We start from the raw sequence: 25,032 nt of genomic DNA on the forward strand, positions 1-25,032 counted from the left end.
CAGGAAGACAAAGGTGACCCAGACGACATCCCTGACCCAGGAGGATTCAGAGGGGCCCTGACACCAGAACCTGGGAGAACTGGGCCCTGGAATCTACACTCAGCTGCTCCCAGGTGGTCCAGGTGCAAGGGAGAAGGAAGGGGGAGGGAGGGCGGGCAGGCAGGCACGGACAGGCGCGGACAGCAAAGGCCCGGGCAGAGCTGGGTGTGGAGAGCGTTTGGGGTAGGCGATGCTGGAGAAATGACTCCAGAGCTGGCTGAGCCATCGAGGGCTCTGAAGCAGGAGTGTGGGCCAGATGAAGCCCCAACCCTGGCGGACATGGAGAATCAGCTGGAACATGCACGACGAGAGCCGTGGAGCCCGCAGAGGCCCGCTGCTGGGAGAGTTTTCCATTTGACACGGACCCCTTCACCCTGAATAAAGGGAGACGCCACCTCGGCCAGCAGCTTGCTGACTGATGGCCTCGGGGAGAGGATGCTCACTGCTACCAGAAAACCAGAACCGCACTGGACTGGCAACCCTGTTCGCTACGGAAAGTGTATCCTGCAGAGCAGGGCATTCGGGGAAATCTGTACTTTTCCCTGAGCACATGCAGCGGGGGTGGAAGGGGGGGGTGGTCTCTTTTGAAATACAGGAGATAAAACACGCTTTAAGCTTTCTCTCTTTACTAAACACTCAGGGTCCAAAAGTCTGTTGTCTCTGAGTGTGTTTCTAACCTTCTTTCCTAACCAGCCTCATGGTCCAACACTAATCTTTTCATTAAAATACCACACAAGAATTGGATTCGTTTTATATACATTTTGGAGTCTTGGGGTTTCTGGATTAGAATGTAACAGAGGGAACAGCTGCCAGGGCACCCTCATCAATGAGGGCTGCTTCCAAAAAGCAGGCCCAGGTCAGCGGGCTGCAAATCACATTCCAGGCGCTATTAACTCCACGGCAAACATTTCTCCCAGGTAGACAGGCTTGGAGGACATAGAACACTTTATAATTAGGGGAATTAGTAAGTGTAGTAGAGGCCCTGACAAGTCCTGCAGCACTTAGGTTTTAATAATAATATCATTATCACTATTTACGAGCCCTGCCATGCACCACATGAAGCACTTGATATGCTTCAACTCACCTGAATTCAGTTCACTCTGCTTAGCCAGGAATTTCCCCAACTCACCTCTGGGAAAGGAGGTCCTGAAGCAAGCAGGCTTCTCTACAAAACCTTCTGGGCCACCCTCCCAACATTCCACAAGCCCTGCTGCTGTGCATGTTTATTCGTGGCACAGGCTTGGGATGGCCAGTTCCCCAATAGGGGGACTCCACCAGTGCCGGCCAGAGAGGTGACCCCCTGGAGTTCCGATGGCAAGGCTGGGAGGACCCACAAGGGCACCAACGCCCGGCACAACCACCCAGAACAACAACCCCGCAGAGGTGCCTCACCCCAAGATGAACACGGAGGAATCCTTTTTGAATTCGTCAAGAATCTAAAATAGAAAACAGAAGGGACACACCCATGAAACAAGAACGTTAGACAAGTCGAGCCACTTAATGCAAATAGAGATTTTTTTGTCGTTAAAAAATTATCATTGTCATTTATGTGACTTGCAAATGTTCAAATATTTACATCTTTACACAAAAGGTGGAAGTCTTCCTCACCCCCTGCAAAGTCTTTTTTCTGAAAAGCAATCACTCGATAATTTGGCAGGTCTCCGTCTAGAGTTTGTTTTATGGATGTTCATTTAATTCTATCTTATCATACTATATTACATCTATGTCTCTCAACTTTTTGCTGTTGTTTCAAGCTTTACGTATTATTCATCAGCCTCAAATCGCCCTACCTCACTACTTTCAAAACCCACACTGTATTCCATAGTATGTCTGTCTTTCAATTTTCTGCTATTGTATCCAGTACTACAAAGAATGTTCATACATATATATCTTTGTCCACTTGTGTCAGCATTTCCATTGGGTAGATTCCTGGGCAGGAAAATGCCTGGACATGGGGTGTGTACTTCGGCAGATTCACCAAATTGCTTTCAAAACAGCTGTCCTGACCAGCATGCCCACCAGAGAATGCACACCCTTTTCTGCACCCTCACTGGTACATTTCCAATCCTTAATATTTCAATGAGCTCATTTCTAATCCTTGAATTCAAGAGAAAGAAACAAATATTGTACAGCTCTGGTCCTACACTTCATGGCCTACTGGTCTCCCAACCACTGATGGAAGGATGGCGAGCTCCTCCACCAGGAAGGTCTGGGGTCCCCCAACCCCCAGCCTCCACTCACACCAGCTCACTGGCCAAGCATTTTCCACGTGCACGTGCACGCATGCACGCACACACTCACATGCCACACACACGCACACCCATGCTGCGTCCCTTTCTGGTTAGGTAGCATCACTGAAATAATCTTTAATGAGACTGCGATTGGATAAGCATTTGAGTAATTCAGGGCACAAATGGAAATGTAGCCCCTGGCAGGTTACAAATGCTAATGATATAAAACAACTCCTGCTCTAGATTCCCCAAGTCCTCTTGCCAACCTGCTTGCACTCCAGGATGACGTGGAAACTCAATGTTCTAGAAAAGGTATCCACAGGCCCCTGGGAAGAATCAGGAGATCTGCATAAGTCTGTGCAAAATTTTTTTTTTTTTCTGGAAAGATGATCCATAGCTTTAATGAGCATCTCAAAGAAGTAGGTCACGAAAAAAGATTAGGAGTCACTCTTTTAGAATGACTTAGAAGTACTTCCTTTCACTTATGTGTCATTTACAGCATGGTTATTTATTTAAAAAAGAAAAGGGATTTTAGGCAGTGCCAGCTGTTTGTTATCTGGAGTCATTTGGCCCTTAGATCACTGGGTCAATCTGGTGCTTAAGGCCGGATCCTTTCCAAACCCAAATCCCAAAACTGGTTTCCCTACATCTGGAGAAAGGCCATCTGTGACCTCCCTTCAACTGTCCACTCCACGTGGTCCTTACTTAAAGCCAGCCCCTTCCTTTCCTTGCCTTGCAATGGTGTACAGAAAAAGCTGCACCCCATTTCAGCTCCATGAGGAGCTGGGGTGAAGGAGGAGGTGCCTCTACTGAGGAGATGCCCCCAGAGCCAGGAAAGACAGGGAGCGACACCTCAGCTTCCCCACTCCTCTGCCTGCAATCTCCTGTCACCCCATTTGCTGAACCCCCTGGAGGCAGAGGTGCCTGGGAACTTGTGTGTAAGAATCAGTCCCTCGGGGTACAGAGCAGGGCAGAGAACGGACTAAAATCAAAGAGGCAAATATGACCAGCCCAGGCTCACCACTCAGGTAGCACACGTGGAAGCAAAGCCAGTTCTCTCAGAATTCAAAGGCCAAGCTGCCTGAGGATATGTTAGGAGATGGGCAGAATGCACTGGGGGGCAGGGGTCATGGGAAGTGGGAGAGAGGAATCAAAGACGATTCCTGGGCTCTCCCAATGGGGCGGCCAGGCATGGGTTCACGGCAATGGAGATGGGGGGCGGTGCTGAGTATCACGACGCCTCTTCTGGACATTCTAATGTGAGATGCAAGGCAAGCCGGCAGTCAGGAGAGTCTGGCATTCAGGGGAGACGTGGGGGCCGGAGACATGTTTCTGGGAGTAATCAGCATAAAGATGCTATTTGAAGCCGGGGGACCAGATAGGATCACACCAAGAGTACACAGATAAGACAAGAGCTCTGTGGACTGAGTTTTGGGTAGGGATGTACAATAAGCAGCAATAGCATGGTGGGTCTTTTCCTGAAAGCAGCTGGGAGGCCATTCTGGGGGTGCAGCGGGAACTGGGCGTTTCTCCCCCCGGGTGCCAGCGTAACTGCAGGGAAAGCTGTCCCTCACCATCTCTGGCCACGGACGCTTGAGGACACGCCAGTGCGTGTGAGCAGGGGGCTGGCTGATGAGCTGACGGGCACTGCATGGTCCCCCATGGGGTCCACTCAAGACTCTTGGGGACCAGCGGGTTGGTGGGGCAGAGGGTCGTCACCAGCTCCCTCTGGCAGCAACTAGTTTAACAACTGGTTTCAGCACTCGCCAGCTAAGCACCGGCCTCACCTGGGTCATGCCAACCATTAGACGCCAAGAAACTGAAGACCTAGCCAAGGAGGTTGAGAGCCAGCAAAAGGCAAGGTACGAGAAGAAGGAAGACAGTGCAGCATCCAAAAGCCAAGTGACAATATCAAGGAGAGAGTGACCCACTGTCACGTGGCTCACATGCCACGGAGCGAACAAAACAAAGACCAGAGGATGGACCACTGTACTTGTCAAGGCGGAGGTCAATGGTGATGTGACAAGATGAACTGCTGTGGCATAGGAGGCATGGAAACACGACTGGAATGGGCTCCAGAGGTGGAGGGAGGGAAGGAAGTGCAGACGGTGGTGTAGATGGCACTCCTGGAATAGGTCACTCTACAGGGTCAGAGAAATGGGGCGGCAGCCAGAAGCGGGAGGTGTGTCAGGAAGATGTTCTAAAGATGGAAGAATGTGCAGCATGTGTTCTGGGTAGAACTGCATCCCCCAAAAGATATGTCCAAGTCCTGACACCACCTGTGAATGCAGCCTTATTTGGAAATAGGGTCTTTGAAGATGCCATCAAGTTAAGTTGAGGTCATGCTAGATTAGGGTGGCCCTAAATCCAATGAATGGAGTCCTTACAAAGAGGGAGATTTGCAGACAGACACACAGAGAGACGGTGCCCATGGGATGATGGAGGCAGAGACTGAAGAGGTGCGTCTACAAGGTAAGGAGCACCCAGGATGGCCAGCAAATGGCAGAGGCTGGAGAGAGGCAAGGAACAGATCGTCCCCTAGAGCCATCAGAAGGGGTGTGGCTCTGCCCACATCTGGCTTCAGACTTAACCTCCAGAACTGTGAGAGAATAAAATTCTGCTCTTTTAAGCCACTCAGTTGCGGGTCCTTTGTTACGGCCGCCCTGGGAAATGGATAGGGCATGTTTGTGAGCTGATGCAGGGCAGCCCCGATCTCAGTTAGTCCTCGTGCCAATCCTATTAGGAAAGCAGTAAAATAAACCTTGTTTCAGAAGCAAGAAACGGGCTCAGGGAGCACACATAATTATTCCAAGGTTATATACTGAGAACGTCAAGGGGCCAGAATTTCAACCCAGGTCCACCCTGGTCAATCGCCACTGCCCCACACAGTATCTGCAAAGGCACATAAAATAAATGACAACATCCTACCAATGAGGGCACAATGCTCTAGATACTATGAGCACACAGGGGAGGCAGCAATTAATTTATCTTCGCATTACTGTGTACGGTTGCATGGCCAAATCCTACCAAGCCAGGGCATTCAGCCCTCTGTGACTCTGGGCAACACCTCTGACACCCTGCGACCCCAATAAAGGCTCAATATGGTCAGGGTGACGTCTGTTTAGTTGACCACTGTGCCTTCTTGAGTCACCCATTTATTGAATGGATGACTAAAATAATAAATTAATTTCTCTGGGGAAAAGTAAAAGGCTACAGGGAAACTAAATTAAAAGGCTACAGGGAAAAGTAACCTATGACTTTTGGTCCTTGGGAGAAGAGGCAGTTACCAGCTAGACAAGGGAAGGGGCCAAGCCAAAGGGAGGGGACAGAAATGACGGCCCAGAGGCCCCGAGGTCCACCTAAGGTCAGGAAATTGCATCTTCCCATGTTGATGTGGGTGATCACATCCCCTGGGGCTGTAACTTGCCCTACACACTCTCTGTGCTTTGCAGGTCATGTGAAGCGGCCATGGGGGCAAACTGCAGTGACAGGAAAGCTAAGCAGATTCACTGCTAACTTCTGCACTGTGGACCCTTCTCTCCCCTGACCACTGATTAGGATAGTCTGTGATATTCCCTAGACTCCTCCACCAACACATGACAGAATGTTAGTCGCTCTCTTCCCACATGCTCGCACCCACGGAAAATCTGGAAGAGTAAACATCAAACTTCTTATTGAATGTATAATTGCAGGTATAATCATGGGTAGGTTTGCAGGTATTTTAATTTCCTTTTTATTTTATAATGCACTTCCAACTTTTATGGACTGAATATGCATTACTTTGCTTGTAGTAAAATGTATCCAGATACCAGAAACAAATTTCCTGTCGAGGGCTGCCTAGCCTTCTGCTTCAGTACATGAGGTATCAAAGGACATGCTGGGAAATCCACTGATTGTGACCAAGATGGTCTTTTTTTTTTAATTTATTTTATTGAAGATTACAATGCTGTGTTAATTTCTGCTGTACAGCAAAGTGATTCAGTTATACAAATATATCTATATAGATATCTATATGTTCTTTTCCATTATGGTTTATTACAGGATATTGACTATAGTTCCCTGTGCTATACAGTAGGACCTCATTGTCTGTCCATTCTCTATATAATAGTTTGCATCTACTAATCCCAAACCCCCAATCCTTCCCTCCCCCACTCCCCTTCCCCTCTCCCTTGGCAACCACGAGTCTGTTCTCTATGCCTGTGGGTCTGTTTCTGTTTCGTACATAACTTCAGTTGTGCCACATTTTAGATTCCACATATAAGTGATATCATATGATATTTGTCTTTCTCTTTCTGACTTACTTCACTGAGTATAATAATCTCTAGGTCCATCCATGTTGCTACAAATGGCATTATTTCATTCTTTTTTATGGCTGAGTAATATTCCATTGTGTATATGTACCACATCTTCCTTATCCATTCATCTGTTGATGGACATCTAGGTTGTTTCCATGTCCAAGATGGTCTTTTAGAAACAGGACGGAGAGAAGGAGCACCAGAGGCCAGCTGCCCCCACCTCCTCCCGGGGAGATTCTGCCTCGTAAAGACAGGCTGACGGCGACAGTAGATACCACATTCTGACGGCAGCTTTGTATGCCAGACCCTCTGCTGGGTGACTGAGACCTTCCGGTTCTTTTTTCTTCTACCAGTTCTTTTAATCTTCTCAACAACCATCTAGGATAGCTACCGTCACCCCACAACAGTCAGGAAATTTAACGTTGCTCCTAGCTAAAAGCAACGCTAAAGGAAAATCAGTGCCACCTTAAATTATAGCAGAGTTGTTTTCTACTTCAACAGGCAACAAGCAACAGAAATCACCTATATTCAGACCCCAGTGGGATAGTAATGGGAAGGCAGAGGGCTGCGTGTGTTTATGTTCCCTGGCACCTTGCAAGGCTGGGAAGGCATTTGTTCTTTCAACTGCAATGGACATAATTTGTGAGCCGATTACTGATTATTTGTGAGCTGCTGGAGAGCGACTCAGACTTGGGTTCATGGGAACCCATGGTGGACAGACGGCCCCAGGATCTCCACCTCCTGGTATTCAGACCCTTGCCTTATCCCTGTAGCTTGCAGAGGTGATGGATGTACACAATTATGTGCATATGATTACACGAGGATGTTTTTATATGGTTGGAGAACCTGTCTTGCTGGCTTTGAGGAAACAGACAGCCATGCAGGGAGCCCCATCCGTGGAGAAGCCGTGGGCAGCCACTAGGAGCTGCGGGCAGCCAACAAAAAGCTGGAGCCCTCAGTCCTACAACTGCAAGGAACTGAATGCTGCTACCACCGCGTGAGCACGGAAGCCGACCTTTTCCCATCTGACCCTCAGATGAGACCACAGCCTCAGTGGACATCTTAAACGCAGCTTTTTGTGAAACCCCAAAGCAGAGAATCCAGCTAAGGCACACCTGGATGCCTGAGCCCCAGAAACTGAGAGAGCAAACGTGCATCGCGGTAATACTGTTACGTACATGCCAGCAATACAGAACTCATACACATAATACGTAAGCGATACATAAGTAATACAGAACCCTAACGCATTTCCAAAGTAGTCTACTAGAGGGTGCCAAGAAGAGAGCACGTGAAACGGCAGGGGGTAACAACAGATGAATCAACAGTAACCCCACCACCTAATCCCATGGGGTTGAAACTCCAGTCCTGGGCCGACAGCAAGAGTGATATTAGTCAACCATCTTCACGTATAATCAGGGCCTGTAAATGCCAGACCCCCAGCCTCCAGTATCCAAGGGGGTACTTCACAGGTTTGCTGGGGAGGCAGCAAAGTAGCAGTGATGAAGCTGGGTATTAGATTCAAATATTTAAGAAAGAAAAAACACAACGTCTTAGGTTTGCTTCAAAACCATCTGAGAAGAGGGAGGTGGGTAAGGGCATAGATGAAATAAGATGACCATGTTGACCGTTGCTGAAAACTGGCTGCCAGGTGCTTGGGGGCTTGTTATACTATTATCTCTGCTTGTCTCTGTTTGAAATTTCCCTTAATACCAAAGTTTAAAAAATTAAAAAGAAGTATCAGTGGGTGGGTAGTGAAGCTGAGCACAGAACTCAAGTTCTAGCTCTGCAGCTTACTAACCTCATGACCTCCAGCAAGTAACCTGAGTGTCAGCAACTTCATCCACAAAATGAGGGTAATAACAGTACCTCTCCCACAGGGTTGCCAGCAGAATTAAATGTATGTAAGACATATAGCACAGCGCCCAGCACAGAGTTCACACTTAGGAAATGTTAGCTCTGATCTTTATTCACAACACTGTTATGACAGCCTAGTTAGAGATATATCCCCTCCCCAGGGGGACACACATGGAATTAAATTTCTTATCTTCCTGCTGCTGCCAAACATGTGGAAGCTTTGAGGCTTCACAGCACCAACGTAAGCGGGTGGTTAGACACAAGGAGGGATTGGCAACTTCAAGTTGGAAACCTATAGCGACTGATAAGCAGGACCCCACTCCCTGGATTTAGGTCTGGGTATCATCAATCACCGTGAATGGCCCCGTCTCCCCAAGGAGCCCAAGAAAGCCAGCTGCGCCCCTAACAGCACAGAGGTAATGCTTTTCTCTGCCCTGAGCTTCCAGTGAGGAGCTCAGTAAGTAAATGATATGCTGACAGGGGAGAAGCATTTACCTACACAAGAGCAGTGAGGCTTCTCAAGTTGGCCAGTAACTATCTATAGAGCCTGGGGCTTTGTTATTCAAATTCCACGTCACTGAATTAAAATATGCGGTGGCCAGACTGGACAGTTATACCCTCCAATGATGGAGAGGCTGTTGACCCAGAAGGTCTTAGGGACTGGGTAGGTGACATAAATTAGCAGAGAGAGCTGGATGGGGGGTTGGGGGAAGGGCTGGGGCAAACCAGAGAAAGCATGCTTCCCTCCGCTCAGAGGTTGCCAAATATAGCCAGATCTCGATTTTTTTTTTTTCCCAAGAGAAATGAAAAATCTGGATCTTAATAAGAAATCTCCCAAGTTTTAAATGTAGGCAATTCATTTAAAAAACATTTAAACCATTAGGCCAAGTACAACCGAATGCTGGCTGAATGTGGCACTCTGGCCACCATGGTAACCTCTGGTACGTACAGATGTTTTTCCCTAAAACTGGGCCACCTAGGGTACCCCCGGAGGACTCAGGGATTCTGCAGAAATCTGACTCAAATTTCTTTCTCTTCCTTCTCCCTCTCAAACACACATACATAAGCTTCAGAAAGAACCACAATGAAAAGTGCTCTTATGTGGAATTTTATCACGGTGGAGACCATCAGTGGTGGGTAACCTGTATTGGCAGATGCAACAGCTTTTTTTTTTTTTTTTTTTTTTTTTTTTTTTTTTTTCATGGTTAAAGATTTGATGAAAGTTCATAATAATGCAGTTGACAAGAAAATTAGTTATTTCTGAGATATACATTTTAAAGTAATAACTAGGATTATTACTTATAACATTATACCAGAACATATAAGATTTTTAGACGTTTCCTGTAATGTCTGAAACATTTATATTAACATATTTCCATACATATTTCCATACAAATACAAATATAAGATTTTTAGAAATTTCATGTAATGTCTGAAACATTTATATTAACATATTTCCATACATATTTCCATACAAATACAAATATAAGATTTTTAGAAATTTCATGTAATGTCTGAAACATTTATATTAACATATTTCCATACATATTTCCATACAAATACAAATATAAGATTTTTAGAAATTTCATGTAATGTCTGAAACATTTATATTAACATATTTCCATACATATTTCCATACAAATACAAATATAAGATTTTTAGAAATTTCATGTACTGTCTGAAACATTTATATTAACATATTTCCATACATATTTCCATACAAATACAAATATAAGATTTTTAGAAATTTCATGTAATGTCTGAAACATTTATATTAACATATTTCCATACATATTTCCATACAAATACAAATATAAGATTTTTAGAAATTTCATGTAATGTCTGAAACATTTATATTAACATATTTCCATACATATTTCCATACAAATACAAATATAAGATTTTTAGAAATTTCATGTACTGTCTGAAACATTTATATTAACATATTTCCATACATATTTCCATACAAATACAAATATAAGATTTTTAGAAATTTCATGTAATGTCTGAAACATTTATATTAACATATTTCCATACAAATAACCCAATGAAAGTTTAGTATTAGTTGTTTTGTTTGTTTTTTTATACTGCAGGTTCTTATTAGGCATCAGTTTTATACACATCAGTGTATACATGTCAATCCCAATCGCCCAATTCAGCACATCACCATCCCCACCTCATCGCAGTTTTCCCCCCTTGGTGTCCATATGTCCATTCTCTACATCTGTGTCTCAACTTCTGCCCTGCAAACTGGCTCATCTGTACCATTTTTCTACGTTCCACATACATGCATTAACATACGATATTTGTTTTTCTCTTTCTGACTTACTTCACTCTGTATGACAGTCTCTAGATCCATCCACTTCTCAACAAATGACTCAATTTCGTTCCTTTTTATGGCTGAATAATATTCCATCGTATATATGTACCACAACTTCTTTATCCATTCGTCTGTTGATGGGCATTTAGGTTGCTTCCATGACCTGGCTATTGTAAATAGTGCTGCAATGAACATTCGGGTGCACGTGTCTTTTTGAATTACGGTTTTCTCTGGGTATATGCCCAGTAGTGGGATTGCTGGGTCATATGGTAATTCTATTTTTAGTTTTTTAAGGAACCTCCATATTGTTCTCCATAGTGGCTGTATCAATTTACATTCCCACCAACAGTGCAAGAGGGTTCCCTTTTCTCCACACCCTCTCCAGCATTTGTTGTTTGTAGATTTTCTGATGATGCCCATTCTAACAGGAGTGAGGTGATACCTCATTGTAGTTTTGATTTGCATTTCTCTAATAATTAGTGATGTTGAGCATCTTTTCATGTGCTTCGTGGCCGTCTGTATGTCTTCTTTGGAGAAATGTCTATTTAGGTCTTCTGCCCATTTTTGGATTGGGGTGTTTGTTTCTTTGATATTGAGCTGAATGAGCTGTTTATATATTTTGGAGATTAATCCTTTGTCCGTTGATTCATTTGCAAATATTTTCTCCCATTCTGAGGGTTGTCTTTTCGTCTTGTTTATGGTTTCCTTTGCTGTGCAAAAGCTTTGAAGTTTCATTAGGTCCCACTTGTTTATTTTTGTTTTTATTTCCATTACTCTAGGAGGTGGATTGAAAAAGATCTTGCTGTGATTTATGTCAAAGAGTGTTCTTCCTATGTTTTCCTCTAAGAGTTTTATAGTGTCCAGTCTTATATTTAGGTCTCTAATCCATTTTGAGTTTATTTTTGTGTATGGTGTTAGGGAGTATTCTAATTTCATTCTTTTACATGTGGCTGTCCAGTTTTCCCAGCACCACTTATTGAAGAGACTGTCTTTTCTCCATTGTATATCTTTGCCTCCTTTGTCATAGATTAGTTGACCATAGGTGCGTGGGTTAATCTCTGGGCTTTCTATCTTGTTCCATTGATCTATGTTTCTGTTTTTGTGCCAGTACCATATTGTCTTGATTACTGTAGCTTTGTAGTATAGTCTGAAGTCAGGGAGTCTGATTCCTCCAGCTCCATTTTTTTGCCTCAAGACTGCTTTGGCTATTCGGGGTCTTTTGTGTCTCCATACAAATTTTAAGATGATTTGTTCTAGCTCCGTAAAAAATGCCATTGGTAATTTGATAGGGATTGCATTGAATCTGTAGATTGCTTTGGGTAGTATACTCATTTTCACAATGTTGATTCTTCCAATCCAAGAACATGGTATATCTCTCCATCTGTTGGTATCATCTTTAATTTCTTTCATCAGTGTCTTATAGTTTTCTGCATACAGGTCTTTTGTCTCCCTAGGTAGGTTTATTCCTAGGTATTTTATTTTTTTTGTTGCAATGGTAAATGGGAGTGTTTCCATAATTTCTCTTTCAGATTTTTCATCATTAGTGTATAGGAATGCAAGAGATTTCTGTGCATTAATTTTGTAACCTGCAACTTTACCATATTCATTAATTAGCTCTAGCAGTTTTCTGGTGGCAGTTTTAGGATTCTCTATGTATAGTATCATGTCATCCGCAAACAGTGACAGTTTTACTTCTTCTTTTCCAATTTGTATTCCTTTTATTTCTTTTTCTTCTCTGATTGCCGTGGCTAGGACTTCCAGAACTATGTTGAATAATAGTGGTGAGAGTGGACATCCTTGTCTCGTTCCTGATCTTAGAGGAAATGCTTTCAGTTTTTCACCATTGAGAATGATGTTTGCTGTGGGTTTGTCATATATGGCCTTTATTATGTTGAGGTAGGTTCCCTCTATGCCCACTTTCTGGAGAGTTTTTATCATAAATGGGTGTTGAATTTTGTCAAAAGCTTTTTCTGCATCTATTGAGATGATCATATGGTTTTTATTCTTCAATTTGTTAATATGGTGTATCACATTGATTGATTTGCGTATATTGAAGAATCCTTGCATCCCTGGGATAAATCCCACTTGATCGTGGTGTATGATCCTTTTAATGTGTTGTTGGATTCTGTTTGCTAGTATTTTGTTGAGGATTTTTGCATCTATATTCATCAGTGATATTGGTCTGTAATTTTCTTTTTTTGTAGTGTCTTTGTCTGGTTTTGGTATCAGGGTGATGGTGGTCTCATAGAATGAGTTTGGGAGAGTTCCTTCCTCTGCAATTTTTTGGAAGAGTTTGAGAAGGATGGGTGTTAGCTCTTCTCTAAATGTTTGATAGAATTCACCTGTGAAGCCATCTGGTCCTGGACTTTTGTTTGTTGGAAGATTTTTAATCACAGTTTCAATTTCATTACTTGTGATTGGTCTGTTGATATTTTCTGTTTCTTCCTGGTTCAGTCTTGGAAGGTTATACCTTTCTAAGAATTTGTCCATTTCTTCCAGGTTGTCCATTTTATTGGCATAAAGTTGCTTGTAGTAGTCTCTTAGGATGTTTTGTATTTCTGCGGTGTCTGTTGTAACTTCTCCTTTTTCATTTCTGATTTTATTGATTTGAGTCCTCTCCCTCTTTTTCTTGATGAGTCTGGCTAATGGCTTATCAATTTTGTTTATCTTCTCAAAGAACCAACTTTTAGTTTTATTGATCTTTGCTATTGTTTTCTTTGTTTCTATTTCATTTATTTCTGCTCTGATCTTCATGATTTCTTTCCTTCTGCTAACTTTGGGTTTTGTTTGTTCTTCTTTCTCTAGTTTCTTTAGGTGTAAAGTTAGATTGTTTACTTGAGATTTTTCTTGTTTCTTTAGGTAGGCTTGTATAGCTATAAACTTCCCTCTTAGAACCGCTTTTGCTGCATCCCATAGGTTTTGGGTCGTCGTGTTTTCATTGTCATTTGTCTCTAGGTATTTTTTTATTTCCTGTTTGATTTCTTCAGTGATCTCTTGGTTATTTAGTAACGTATTGTTTAGCCTCCATGTGTTTGTCTTTTTTACGTTTTTTTCCCTGTAATTCATTTCTAATCTCATAGCGTTGTGGTCAGAAAAGATGCTTGATATGATTTCAATTTTCTTAAATTTACTGAGGCTTGATTTGTGACCCAAGATGTGATCTATCCTGGAGAATGTTCCGTGTGCACTTGAGAAGAACGTGTAATCTGCCGTTTTTGGATGGAATGTCCTATATATATCAATTAAATCTATCTGGTCTATTGTGTCATTTAAAGCTTCTGTTTCCTTATTTATTTTCATTTTGGATGATCTGTCCATTGGTGTAAGTGAGGTGTTAAAGTCCCCCACTATTATTGTGTTACTGTCGATTTCCTCTTTTATAGCTGTTAGCAGTTGCCTTATGTATTGAGGTGCTCCTATGTTGGGTGCATATATATTTATAATTGTTATATCTTCTTCTTGGATTGATCCCTGGATCATTATGTAGTGTCCTTCCTTGTCTCTTGTAACATTCTTTATTTTAAAGTCTATTTTATCTGATATGAGTATAGCTACTCCAGCTTTCTTTTGATTTCCATTTGCATGGAATATCTTTTTCCATCCCCTCACTTTCAGTCTGTATGTGTCCCTAGGTCTGAAGTGGGTCTCTTGTAGACAGCATATATATGGGTCTTGTTTTTGTATCCATTCAGCCAGTCTATGTCTTTTGGTTGGGGCATTTAATCCATTCACGTTTAAGGTAATTATCGATATGTATGTTCCTATGACCATTTTCTTAATTGTTTTGGGTTTGTTTTTGTAGGTCCTTTTCTTCTCTTGTGTTTCCCACTTAGAGAAGTTCCTTTAGCATTTGTTGTAGAGCTGGTTTGGTGGTGCTGAATTCTCTTAGCTTTTGCTTGTCTGTAAAGCTTTTGATTTCTCCATCAAATCTAAATGAGATCCTTGCTGGGTAGAGTAATCTTGGTTGTAGGTTCTTCCCTTTCATCACTTTAAGTATTTCATGCCACTCCCTTCTGGCTTGCAGAGTTTCTGCTGAGAAATCAGCTGTTAACCTTATGGGGGTTCCCTTGTATGTTATTTGTCGTTTTTCCCTTGCTGCTTTCAATAATTTTTCTTTGTCTTTAATTTTTGCCACTTTGATTACTATGTGTCTCGGCGTGTTTCTCCTTGGGTTTATTCTGTATGGGACTCTCTGCGCTTCCTGGACTTGGGTGGCTATTTCCTTTCCCATGTTAGGGAAGTTTTCGATTATAATCTCTTCAAATATTTTCTCTGGTCCTTTCTCTCTCTCTTCTCCTTCTGGGACCCCTATAATGCGAATGTTGTTGCGTTTAATGTTGTCCCAGAGGTCTCTTAGGCTGTCTTCATTTCTTTTTATTCTTTTTTCTTTAGTCTGTTCCGCAGCAGTGAATTCCACCATTCTGTCTTCCAGGTCACTTATCCGTTCTTCTGCCTCAGTTATTCTGCTATTGATTCCTTCTAGTGTAGTTTTCATTTCAGTTATTGTATTGGTCATCTCTGTTTGTTTGTTCTTTAATTCTTCTAGGTCTTTGTTAATCATTTCTTGCATCTTCTCAATCTTTGCCTCCATTCTTATTCCGAGGTCCTGGATCATCTTCACTATCATTATTCTGAATTCTTTTTCTGGAAGGTTGCCTATCTCCACTTCATTTAGTTGTTTTTCTGGGGTTTTTTCTTGTTCCTTCATCTGGTACATAGCCCTCTGCCTTTTCATCTTCTCTGTCTTTCTGTAACTGTGGTTTTTGGTCCACAGGCTGCAGGATTGTAGTTTTTCTTGCTTCTGTTGTCTGCCCTCTGGTGGTTGAGGCTATCTAAGAGGCTTGATGGGAGGCTCTGGTGGTGGGTAGAGCTGACTGTTGCTCTCGATGCAACAGCTTTTATGGGAACCTTATTCCCAAGCTTCGCCTGCTCTCTGCCTGATGAGACAGTATCTCGAAATTTCTAGACAAACGATTATAAAACCTGTTTTTTGCAACTACTTATCTTGAGTGAATCAAGTTTTTCTCAGTCCTGGTCAACTGCCTAAGACAGCAATTGTCATTATTCTGGATTTCATTTATATACTATCATCACAACATTTTCATTGCTCCCAAGAATTGATTATAAATGAAAGTTATAGCTTTTAACGTAAAAAGTGTTTTGATCCGCTTTTATGCAGCAGAGTTTTCTTAATTAAGGTTTCGTATAAAAAAGGGGAGCGGGGTTAAATAACTTTAAAATTGTATAACCAATGACCTGATTTAATACCTTCATTTTACAGAGGAGGCTGAGTGACGGGGGAAAAGATGGCTTTCCCCAAAATCACTTGGTCAGTTAGAGGTCAAGTTGGGGCTGGAATCCAGGTCTTTCAACTCCCAAAGCCTACGATCTTTCTACTCTATTTGGCAAAACAAGAACTAATTATCATTTGTGTGGAAAAGTGAACACACTGCAACTGAATCTTTTACTCTATGAAATAATGTATTTTTCCCCAATCTAGGCAGACAAGAAATGCTTCTCCCATTTCTCTACCTCAGATACATCCGAAGTCCCAAGGCCAGTGCTCACCTATCAAGAGGCCTCACCCTGCGGCCAGCCTGCAGGCAGAAGGCAACTGATAACTGACTTGCACACTCATCACTTTAAAATGCCTGCACTCCTGACCTCCAATCCCTCGTCAGTCCTCCCCAGAGCCCGGTGGGGCAGGAATCATAGCCCCGATTGCACGGATGAGAAGACCGAGGCTGGGAGTGGTCAGTGGCTGACCCAAGATCACACAGCCGAAGAAAGCAGATCCGTCTTGCTGCAAGTCCTACCCACTCTCTGCTCCCTCGTAGCTCTGCTCTGGACCCACCTGGGCGCCCTGCAAAGCCCTTTTCCAACAGTAACAGCAGTAACCACCCACCAGGCACCAGGTGCTCCCTGCATTGAACTGAAAGCCTCCCTTTTTAAGCCTTATGCTTTATGGGACTTTTTTTTTTTTTTATTGCAAAAGTAATGTGCTACTTGGAACAAGTTGAAAACGGAGTGGTGCAAAGACAAATTTAATTATCTCTCCTGAGCATCGTTCCAAATCCCTCCAGGACATACACAAAATCAACAGCAAATGTGAGGGACTTCCCTGGTGGCGCAGTGGTTAAGAATCTGCCTGCCGGGCTTCCCTGGTGGCGCAGTGGTTGGGAATCTGCCTGCTAATGCAGGGGACACGGGTTCGAGCCCTGGTCTGGGAAGATCCCACATGCCGCGGAGCGGCTGGGCCCGTGAGCCACAGTTGCTGAGCCTGCGCGTCTGGAGCCTGTGCCCCGCGACGGGAGGGGCCGCGATAGAGAAAGGCCCGCGCACCGCGATGAAGAGCGGTCCCCGCACCGCGATGAAGAGTGGCCCCCGCTTGCCGCAACTGGAGAAAGCCCTCGCACGAACCGAAGACCCAACACAGCCAAAAATAAATAAATAAATAAATAAATAAGAAAATCCTTTAAAAAAAAAAAAAAAAAAAAGAATCTGCCTGCCAATGCAGGGGGCACGGGTTCGAGCCCTAGTCCGGGAAGATCCCACACGCCGCGGAGCAACTAAACCCGTGCATGACAACTACTGAGCCTGTGCTCTAGAGCCCGCAAGCCACAGCTACTGAGCCCACATGCCTGGAACCCATGCTCCGCCCATGCTCCGCAACAAGAGAAGCCACTGCAACGGGAAGCCTGCGCACCACAATGAAGAGCAGGCCCGCTCGCTGCAACTAAAGAAAGCCCGTGTGCAGCAATGAAGACCCAATGCAGCCAAAAATAAATAAAATAAACCACAGTAATCTATTAAAAAAAAACATTAAATGTGAGGTGTGTGTACTCTTCCATACCTTCTCCTTGTTCATAAAAACACTCACAAACATATATAGGAGGAGTACTGTTTGTTACCAAAAAATCAGACCTAGCTCCTTGCATGAATCTGCAGCTGGTTTTCCTCACAAAATACCATGAACATCCCTCCAGATGGACAGAAACACAACGGACTCAGGCTTCTTAATCAGCTGCACAGTGTCGCATAGTATGGATGGACCATAGCTTACCCAGCTTTTGCTCTACTGAGGCATTCAGATGGCTCCCAAGTATTTTGCCGGCGTAAGTAATGCTGCAATAAACAATCTAGTGATACACTCTTAGGTCTCAGTGCTTTCATTTCTCTAAAACAGAGCCCCCAAAATGCCACTGTCAGGTCAAAACGTATGCACATCTTAATTTAATTTTAAAATAGCATATTATCTTTTTTTAAATAAATTTATTTATTTAAATTTATTTTTGGCTGCGTTGGGTCTTCGTTGCTGTGCGCGGGCTTCCTCTAGTTGCGGCGAGCGGGGGCTACTCTTTATTGCGGTGTGCAGGCTTCTCACTGCTGTGTCTTCTCTTGTTGCAGAGCACGGGCTCTAGGCGCGCGGGCTTCAGTAGTTGTGGCACGCGGGCTCAGTAGTTGTGGCTCGCGGGCTCCAGAACACAGGCTCAGTAGTTGTGGCGCACGGGCTTAGTTGCTCCGTGGCATGTGGGGTCTTCCCGGATCAGGGCTCGAACCTGTGTCCCCTGCATTGGCAGGCAGGTTCTTAACCACTGTGCCCCCAGGGAAGTCCCAATAGCATATTATCTTAATCAAAAAGCATATTCTCATTAATAAGGAATAAAAGTATAAAAAGAACAACACACAAAAATCCCTCAACCCAGAGATAGTTACTATTAATAATATGGTAAATTTCCTTCCAGAACAAGATGATAGAGTTAGTTGAACTTTTTTTACTTTAATAGGCTCAGACTAAATTCCAATCAGACTGACGGCCACTCATACTCCCACCACGAAGGTATGAGAGCACCATTTCCCCACACTGTCCCCATAGCTCTATCACATTTAAAACTTTTGCCAGGGCTTCCCTGGTGGCGCAGTGGTTGAGAGTCTGCCTGCCGATGCAGGGGACACGGGTTCGAGCCCTGGTCTGGGAAGATCCCACATGACGCGGAGCAAATGGACCCGTGAGCCACAATTGCTGAGCCTGCGCGTCTGGAGCCTGTGCTCCGCAACAGGAGAGGCCACGACGGTGAGAGGCCCGCGCACCGCGATGAAGAGTGGCCCCCGCTTGCTGCAGCTGGAGAGAGCCCTCGCACAGAAACGAAGACCCAACACAGCCATAAATAAATAAATAAATAGGGCTTCCCTGGTGGCGCAGTGGTTAAGAATCCGCCTGCCAATGCAGGGGACACGGGTTCGAGCCCTGGTCCAGGAAGATCCCACATGCCGCAGAGCAACTAAGCTCGTGCGCCACAACTACTGAGCCTGCGCTCTAGAGCCTGTGAGCCACAACTACTGAGCCCAAGTGCCACAACTACTGAAGCCCATGCGCCTAGAGCCCGTGCTCCACAATAAGAGAAGCCACCGCAATGAGAAGCCTGCGCACCGCAATGAAGAGTAGCCCCCGCTCGCCGCAACTAGAGAAAGCCCGCACACAGCAACGAAGACCCAACACAGCCAAAAATAAATAAATAAAATAAATAAATTTATTTTAAAAAAATAAATAAATAAATAAATTAATTAATTAATTAATTAAAAAAAAAAAACTTTTGCCAATCTAATAGATGAAAATATGATGTCACTGCCATTCCCACTTGATATTTCCTTGACTAGAAGGGAGACAGAACACTTCTCACGGGTCTCTTAGGAACATGCCGGACTTTGAAACACAGGGGAAACAAAAACATCATTCGATCATTTGCTCAAGAATCATCTCACCCATGCAGATGGCCGAAAGGCACAAGAAAAGATGCTCAACATCACTAATCATCAGGGAAATGTAAATCCAAACCACAATGAGATAGCACCTCAGACTCATCAGAGTGGCCATCATCAAAAAGAACACAAATAACAAACGCTGGGGAGGGTGTGGAGAAAAGGAAACCCTCCTACACTGTTGATGGGAACATAAACTGATGCAGCCACTGTGGAAAACAGTACGGAGGTTTCTCAGAAAACTAAAAATAGAGTTACCATACGACCCAGCATGTCCACTCCTGGGTATATATCTGAAAGAAACAAAAGCACTAATTCGAAAAGACACATGCACCCCAATGTTCATAGCAGCATGATGAATAACTGTCAAGATACAGAAGCAACCTAACTGTCCATCAGCAAATGAATGGATAAAGAAGATGTGATTGATAGATACACAGATATATATACATACACACACACACACAGTGGAATACTACTCAGCCATAAACAAGAATGAAATAATTGCCATTTGCAACAACACGGATGGACTTGGAGGGTATCATGCTAAGTGAAATAAGTCAGACAGAGAAAGACAAATACTATATGATATCACTTACACGCGGAATCTAAAAAATACAACAAACTAGTGAATATAACAAAAAAAGAAACAGACTCACAGATATAGAGAACAAATTAGTGGTTACCAGTAGGGAGAGGGAAGGGAGGAGGGGCAGTATAGGGGTAGGGGATTAAGAGGTACAAACTACTACATATAAAATAAGCTACAAGCATATATTGTACAACACAGGGGCTATAACCCATATTCTATAATAACTATAAATGGAGTATAACCTTTAAAAATTGTGAATCACCATATTGTACACCCGTAACTCATATAATATTGTACACCAACTATACTTCAATTTTTAAAAGTAAGGTAAAATAAGACTATCGAAACCTTCAAAAAGTGAATGGGAAAAAAAGAATCATCTTACCAATTTTTGCTGTTCAAACATAAGTTTTTTATAGAAGAGATGGAACTGTTCAAAGCTGAGTTCATCTTTGTGTGCGCCTATTTCCTGTAAATATAAAAAAAAAAGTGACCACACGAGTTTTCTTGTCCACCACAAGAATGCCTCTTCCCTGTTCACAGAAATACCATGGCTCTGCTACAACACTAGTTAGAATCAAACTTGCATTCCTCTGAACCCAAATGTCCACAAGTTTCCTAATTTATCTGCCTGGAGAACATACCCACCAGGGATCCCTGGTAAGATCCTTCCCTTGACTCCCCAAAAGGGAAGGATCTTAGCCAGAATTCCAAGAGCCATAATGCAGAACTCCTCCTTTTGGGGGCAGAAGACACTTTCAAATCTAGACATATTTATAGGGTATGTACATATAGGTCATTTTTAAAAGCATAAGAAAATGAACCGAGCCTTTAGAATTAACAGAGCTCAACTCCAGTCAAGGTCTGTCCCCTGAATGGCTTAACAGCTTTGGGCAAATCACTTGACCCTCTCAGACCCTCCGTTTCTTCATCTGCAAAATGGGAGAACCACCATTACCCTCCTCGGACTTCCTTGAAACCAAACCAGATAACATCCACGTAGCACCTGCTTGGTAAAGGCTTGATAAAGAACAAAATTCCAACTACGTGGCTGTCAGTGGAAAATGCCTCTCCCATCTGTCTTCTGTCAGCCCCCACCCTTCTCTGATTTTGCCTTCTTGGACTAGTTCGAATTATGGGGTGGGCCAAAAGATGGCTTGATAAGCCATAAAGTGGGTTAACTGTTCCGGGAGCTCACTGGTATAAAAATGAATGAGCTTCTTCAGCTGAGGAATCCTGTGACATGCCCCTGCGACTCCACCAACCGGGACTATTGGGATGGAGTGTTGTTGGGTTCCTTGACGAGAGTCAGTATCTCTCTGAAGGCCAGAAAGAATGCCTATGGATCACCTCCATCCTTACACCCTTCAGAAGAGCCCCACCTGACCTACGCTATCCCATCACTCAGGGAATGACCTGCCCCACATCTACCAACGGCTTAATTACACAAGAACATAAACAAATTAAATGATGGGCGGAAGGAGGGATGGAGGGATGGGAGGATGGATGGGAGGATGGGTGGGAGGAAGGAACAGTGGATGAAGGGAGGGGTGGGTGCAAGGAGAGGGGAAGGGCAGAGAAGAGTCACCTCTGACAACTACGCTATCAGGACTTGCATACAAAATGCCACGTCCCTGGCAACCTACATAAGGAATCTTTCATAATATTTTCCAAAAGAAACACATGTGTTCATATTATTAAAAGGAAAACAGGCTGTGGGGTAGTGAGGGAAAGGGAAAGTTGGACTGGTGGAAATGTCCCAAGTCAAGCAGCTCGGTGAACATGGTCTTCGTGGATGACGTCCTCTGCCACGACTGAGAAAACGGGCCTAAGATCTTCACACAATCCCTCCGTCCGGACTAAGATGGATGAATTTGGAGGCGGGGGACTTCCCTGGGCACCATTCAATGGAGCTCAAAGGCACGTAGTGGCTTTATGGGAAAGGCACACGTAGCCCTGGGTTCACAAAATCGCCAGGCTGAGCTACAAAACTTACCACGAACTTATCTTTGAGGAACTTGGCGCTGCTCACTTTGAAGTTGACCAGGGGCAAGATGGTCTTCAACTCTCGGAGGCTGATGCTGCAAAAGAGGGGAGCCCCAGCCCCGTCAGCCTTGAGGGGTGTCAACAGTGGAGGATCTGGCTACTCCCGTCAGCTCCCATCTCTATGAGAAGACCCGCCAACAGCTGTTAGTGAGCGCTAACTGGGAACAGAGACTCTGGGATCAAGACAGCCGATGTGCAAGGCTGGTCTCCACCCTTCAGGGGTGGCCGTGGACACGGATCACGTTGGAGATTCGCAGTGTGGGCAGACATGGTGTCAGATGACCTCGGCAGATACGAAATGTCACCGGGGTTCCAACCAAGAGGAGGTCACTGAAGGCCAGAGACAGGGAAGGGAAGGAGCCAACCTTCTCTGAACACCTACTATGTGCCAGGCTGCCCTGGGGATCTCCAGGCAATGACGTCACCTAGCCCCTCGCTACACTTGACCCCCCACACAGTATGCATTCTCGAGCCCCAGCGTTCAGAACAGGCAACAGGAATGGGGGCAGGGTATGCGGCTCAAGGTCGGAGCTGGTCTGACGACCTGAGGAGGTGGGCACCATTATCACTCCACGTGGCAGGTGAAGAAACCGAGGCTCAGAGACGTTGGGTGCTAGCACGCGGCGGAGGCGGACTCCAGGGCAGCCTGCCTCCGGGTCTGCCTGTAACCACTGCACGTGAAGCCTCTCAGGGAACGCCACGAACAGTGACGGAGGGCGGCGGGTCAAGGGCATGAGATCCAGACCCTCATGGCTGCAGAGCCAAGTGTCCGGCAGAGCAAGAGAGGGTGGGCTAGGGGGCCTTTGGTGTGGCCAAAGAAAACTGTTCTGCGTTCTTGGAGACATCAGACTAGAAAGGGGCTGTGCGTGGCCAGGAAGGAAGTCTGCCCGGGCTGTGGGCAGAAACCGGCCCAGCTTCCGCCACGATGTCTACTCGGCCTCTGCCAGCACGCCCGGGAGGAAGCAGCAGGCCACACTTGGCAGCTGCCCCGGGAGACCGCCAAGAGGACTCCTGGCCACCCCAGTGTCCCCACCTCCAGCATCCCTGTCTCTCATCTAACGGCCTCCCTAACATCGGAGACCTTTATGGGCCACGTGTTCCCCACCTCCCACCACTCCTGCGGCCAGCACCCAGGGCTTTCCCAGAGAGACGGTGAGGGCAGCACAAAGCCCCCGGCAGGCCCGGCAGCGCTGGCCGCGCAGAGAAGCGAGCAGGCTGGCTGAGACCCCCTTTCGGACCCTGCCCCCGGGGTGTCCACGAAGAGCTTGGCCAGGGCAGGATGAAGGGAGACGAGCGGCGGGGGATGGCGCTATAAAACGAGGCAGGGAGAGGGTCTGGCCAAGCCGGTAGCCCTCAGCCGAGGGGCTGAGGGGGCTCAGCCAGGACCAAGGAAGAGATCAGAGTCCCCTGGGGAACCCAGAACTTCCAGGCAGAAACGGGGCCAAGAAACCTTCCCACACCCAGGAACACAGAGACTGCGGAGCTGGGAGCCAGTGCAGCTGCCGGGGGGCCAGCGGAGCAAACACAGGGCCCGGGGGCGTGAGAATCTGCGCACTGGGGCATCTGAGCCCACCGGCTCCAAAGGTCCCACCTTACAGTGGAGCAACTGAGCCCCCAGGTAAAGGCGGGGGCCAAAGAGCTTCTCTGGGCTCCTGTGCAGGGAGCTAGCCACTCCACTACCCTGCCCGCGCCTCGCCCTCACTCCCCGCTCTGGGCATGGAGACCAGGACTGGCCCACGGAGCCGCCGGCGGGCAGGAAGCCAGCAGCTCCCAACTTCACCCCTCTCCCCGTCCAGGGTGTGTCATCAGATCTCAGCCAAGATCGTGGCCTGCCCTCTGGCCGTAACTCAGGACAGCTCTGCAGGGCCTCCCCGGAGCTCTCCACGGGGCCGGCTGAGGCCGTGACTGTGACTGCATCACAATCCAACGACTCCAGCTGCCCTCACAGGTGTGGACCCCTATACGCTCCCCATAAGCTTCCTGCACACAAACCCACGTCTCAGATTCTGTTTCCTGCAGGCTCAGCCTGCGACAGTGCGTTAGGGAAGCAGGGCAATCCCTCTGGGGAGGGATGGCCAAAACTACCCCCTCCCCACGGGCAGTAAACAATCATGTCAGTTTCCCTCCTCAGCTTGGCATGGTCCCAGATCCTACAACACTGCACCCTGGGGCAGCCTTTACCAAACAACTGAGGTTGGCAGCCCCAGGAAACTTACCTGCCACCCTGAGGCTGGTAACCAACACCTCCACCACCCCCGGCTTCTTATAACAGTAATAAACATTCGTTAGTGTTTACCGTAAGCCAGGCACTGGCCAAGCACTCTTTACAAACGAACCCACTGAATCTTCAAACCAATCCCAGGAGGTAGGAACTATGATCTCTCTTACAGCTTAGGAAACTAAGGCACAGAGAAGTTAAGTAACTTACCCAAACTCACACAACCAGTAAGTGTTAGTGCTGAGATTCAAACCTCAGCGCTGCCCGATAGAATTTTCTAGGATGATGGAAACGTCCTGGATCGGGGCTGTCCAATGCGGCTAGGGCGACCAAGGAACTGAATTTTTAAATTTTTATTTAATTTTAATTACTTTAGATTTAAATAGTCTCATGTGGACCGTGCAGCTCTAGAAGCCTGCTTCTCTAAGTAGGGTCCCTGGAACGCCAGTATGAACATCAGCTGGGAATTTGTTAGAAATGCTAATTCATGATCCCCATCCAGACCCAGTGAAACAGAACTTCTGCAAGACAGGCAGCGCACCTCTGTGGGTAAAGCCCCCGCAGGCTGTCCGACGACGTGCTGGAGCCAGGACTGCTGACCGCAGGGAACCTATTTGCATGCCTGCTGAAGACAGAACTGGACCACACACCTGCCTCCCACCTGCACGCCCGACCCT

The 25,032-nt window shown here is 45.5% G+C and overlaps 1 protein-coding gene across 3 annotated transcripts in view; it reads right to left on the reverse strand.

Annotated features, from left to right (window-relative positions):
• The window catches only part of PLCG2 (phospholipase C gamma 2), a 208,206-nt gene that overhangs the window by 70,000 nt on the left and 113,174 nt on the right, over positions 1–25,032 (reverse strand). For all 3 annotated transcript variants that reach the window (XM_057534982.1, XM_057534980.1, XM_057534981.1), the window contains exons 6-8: positions 22,088–22,172; positions 20,477–20,560; positions 1,432–1,475 (exon numbers count right to left, since the gene is read on the reverse strand). In XM_057534982.1, the coding sequence (XP_057390965.1) occupies positions 1,432–1,475; positions 20,477–20,560; positions 22,088–22,172 (213 nt within the window). The remainder of the gene's footprint in view (positions 1–1,431; positions 1,476–20,476; positions 20,561–22,087; positions 22,173–25,032) is intronic.

Source organism: Balaenoptera acutorostrata, chromosome 19 (assembly GCF_949987535.1).
Source record: "Balaenoptera acutorostrata chromosome 19, mBalAcu1.1, whole genome shotgun sequence".
In the NCBI taxonomy this organism is placed as follows: Eukaryota; Metazoa; Chordata; class Mammalia; order Artiodactyla; family Balaenopteridae; genus Balaenoptera; species Balaenoptera acutorostrata.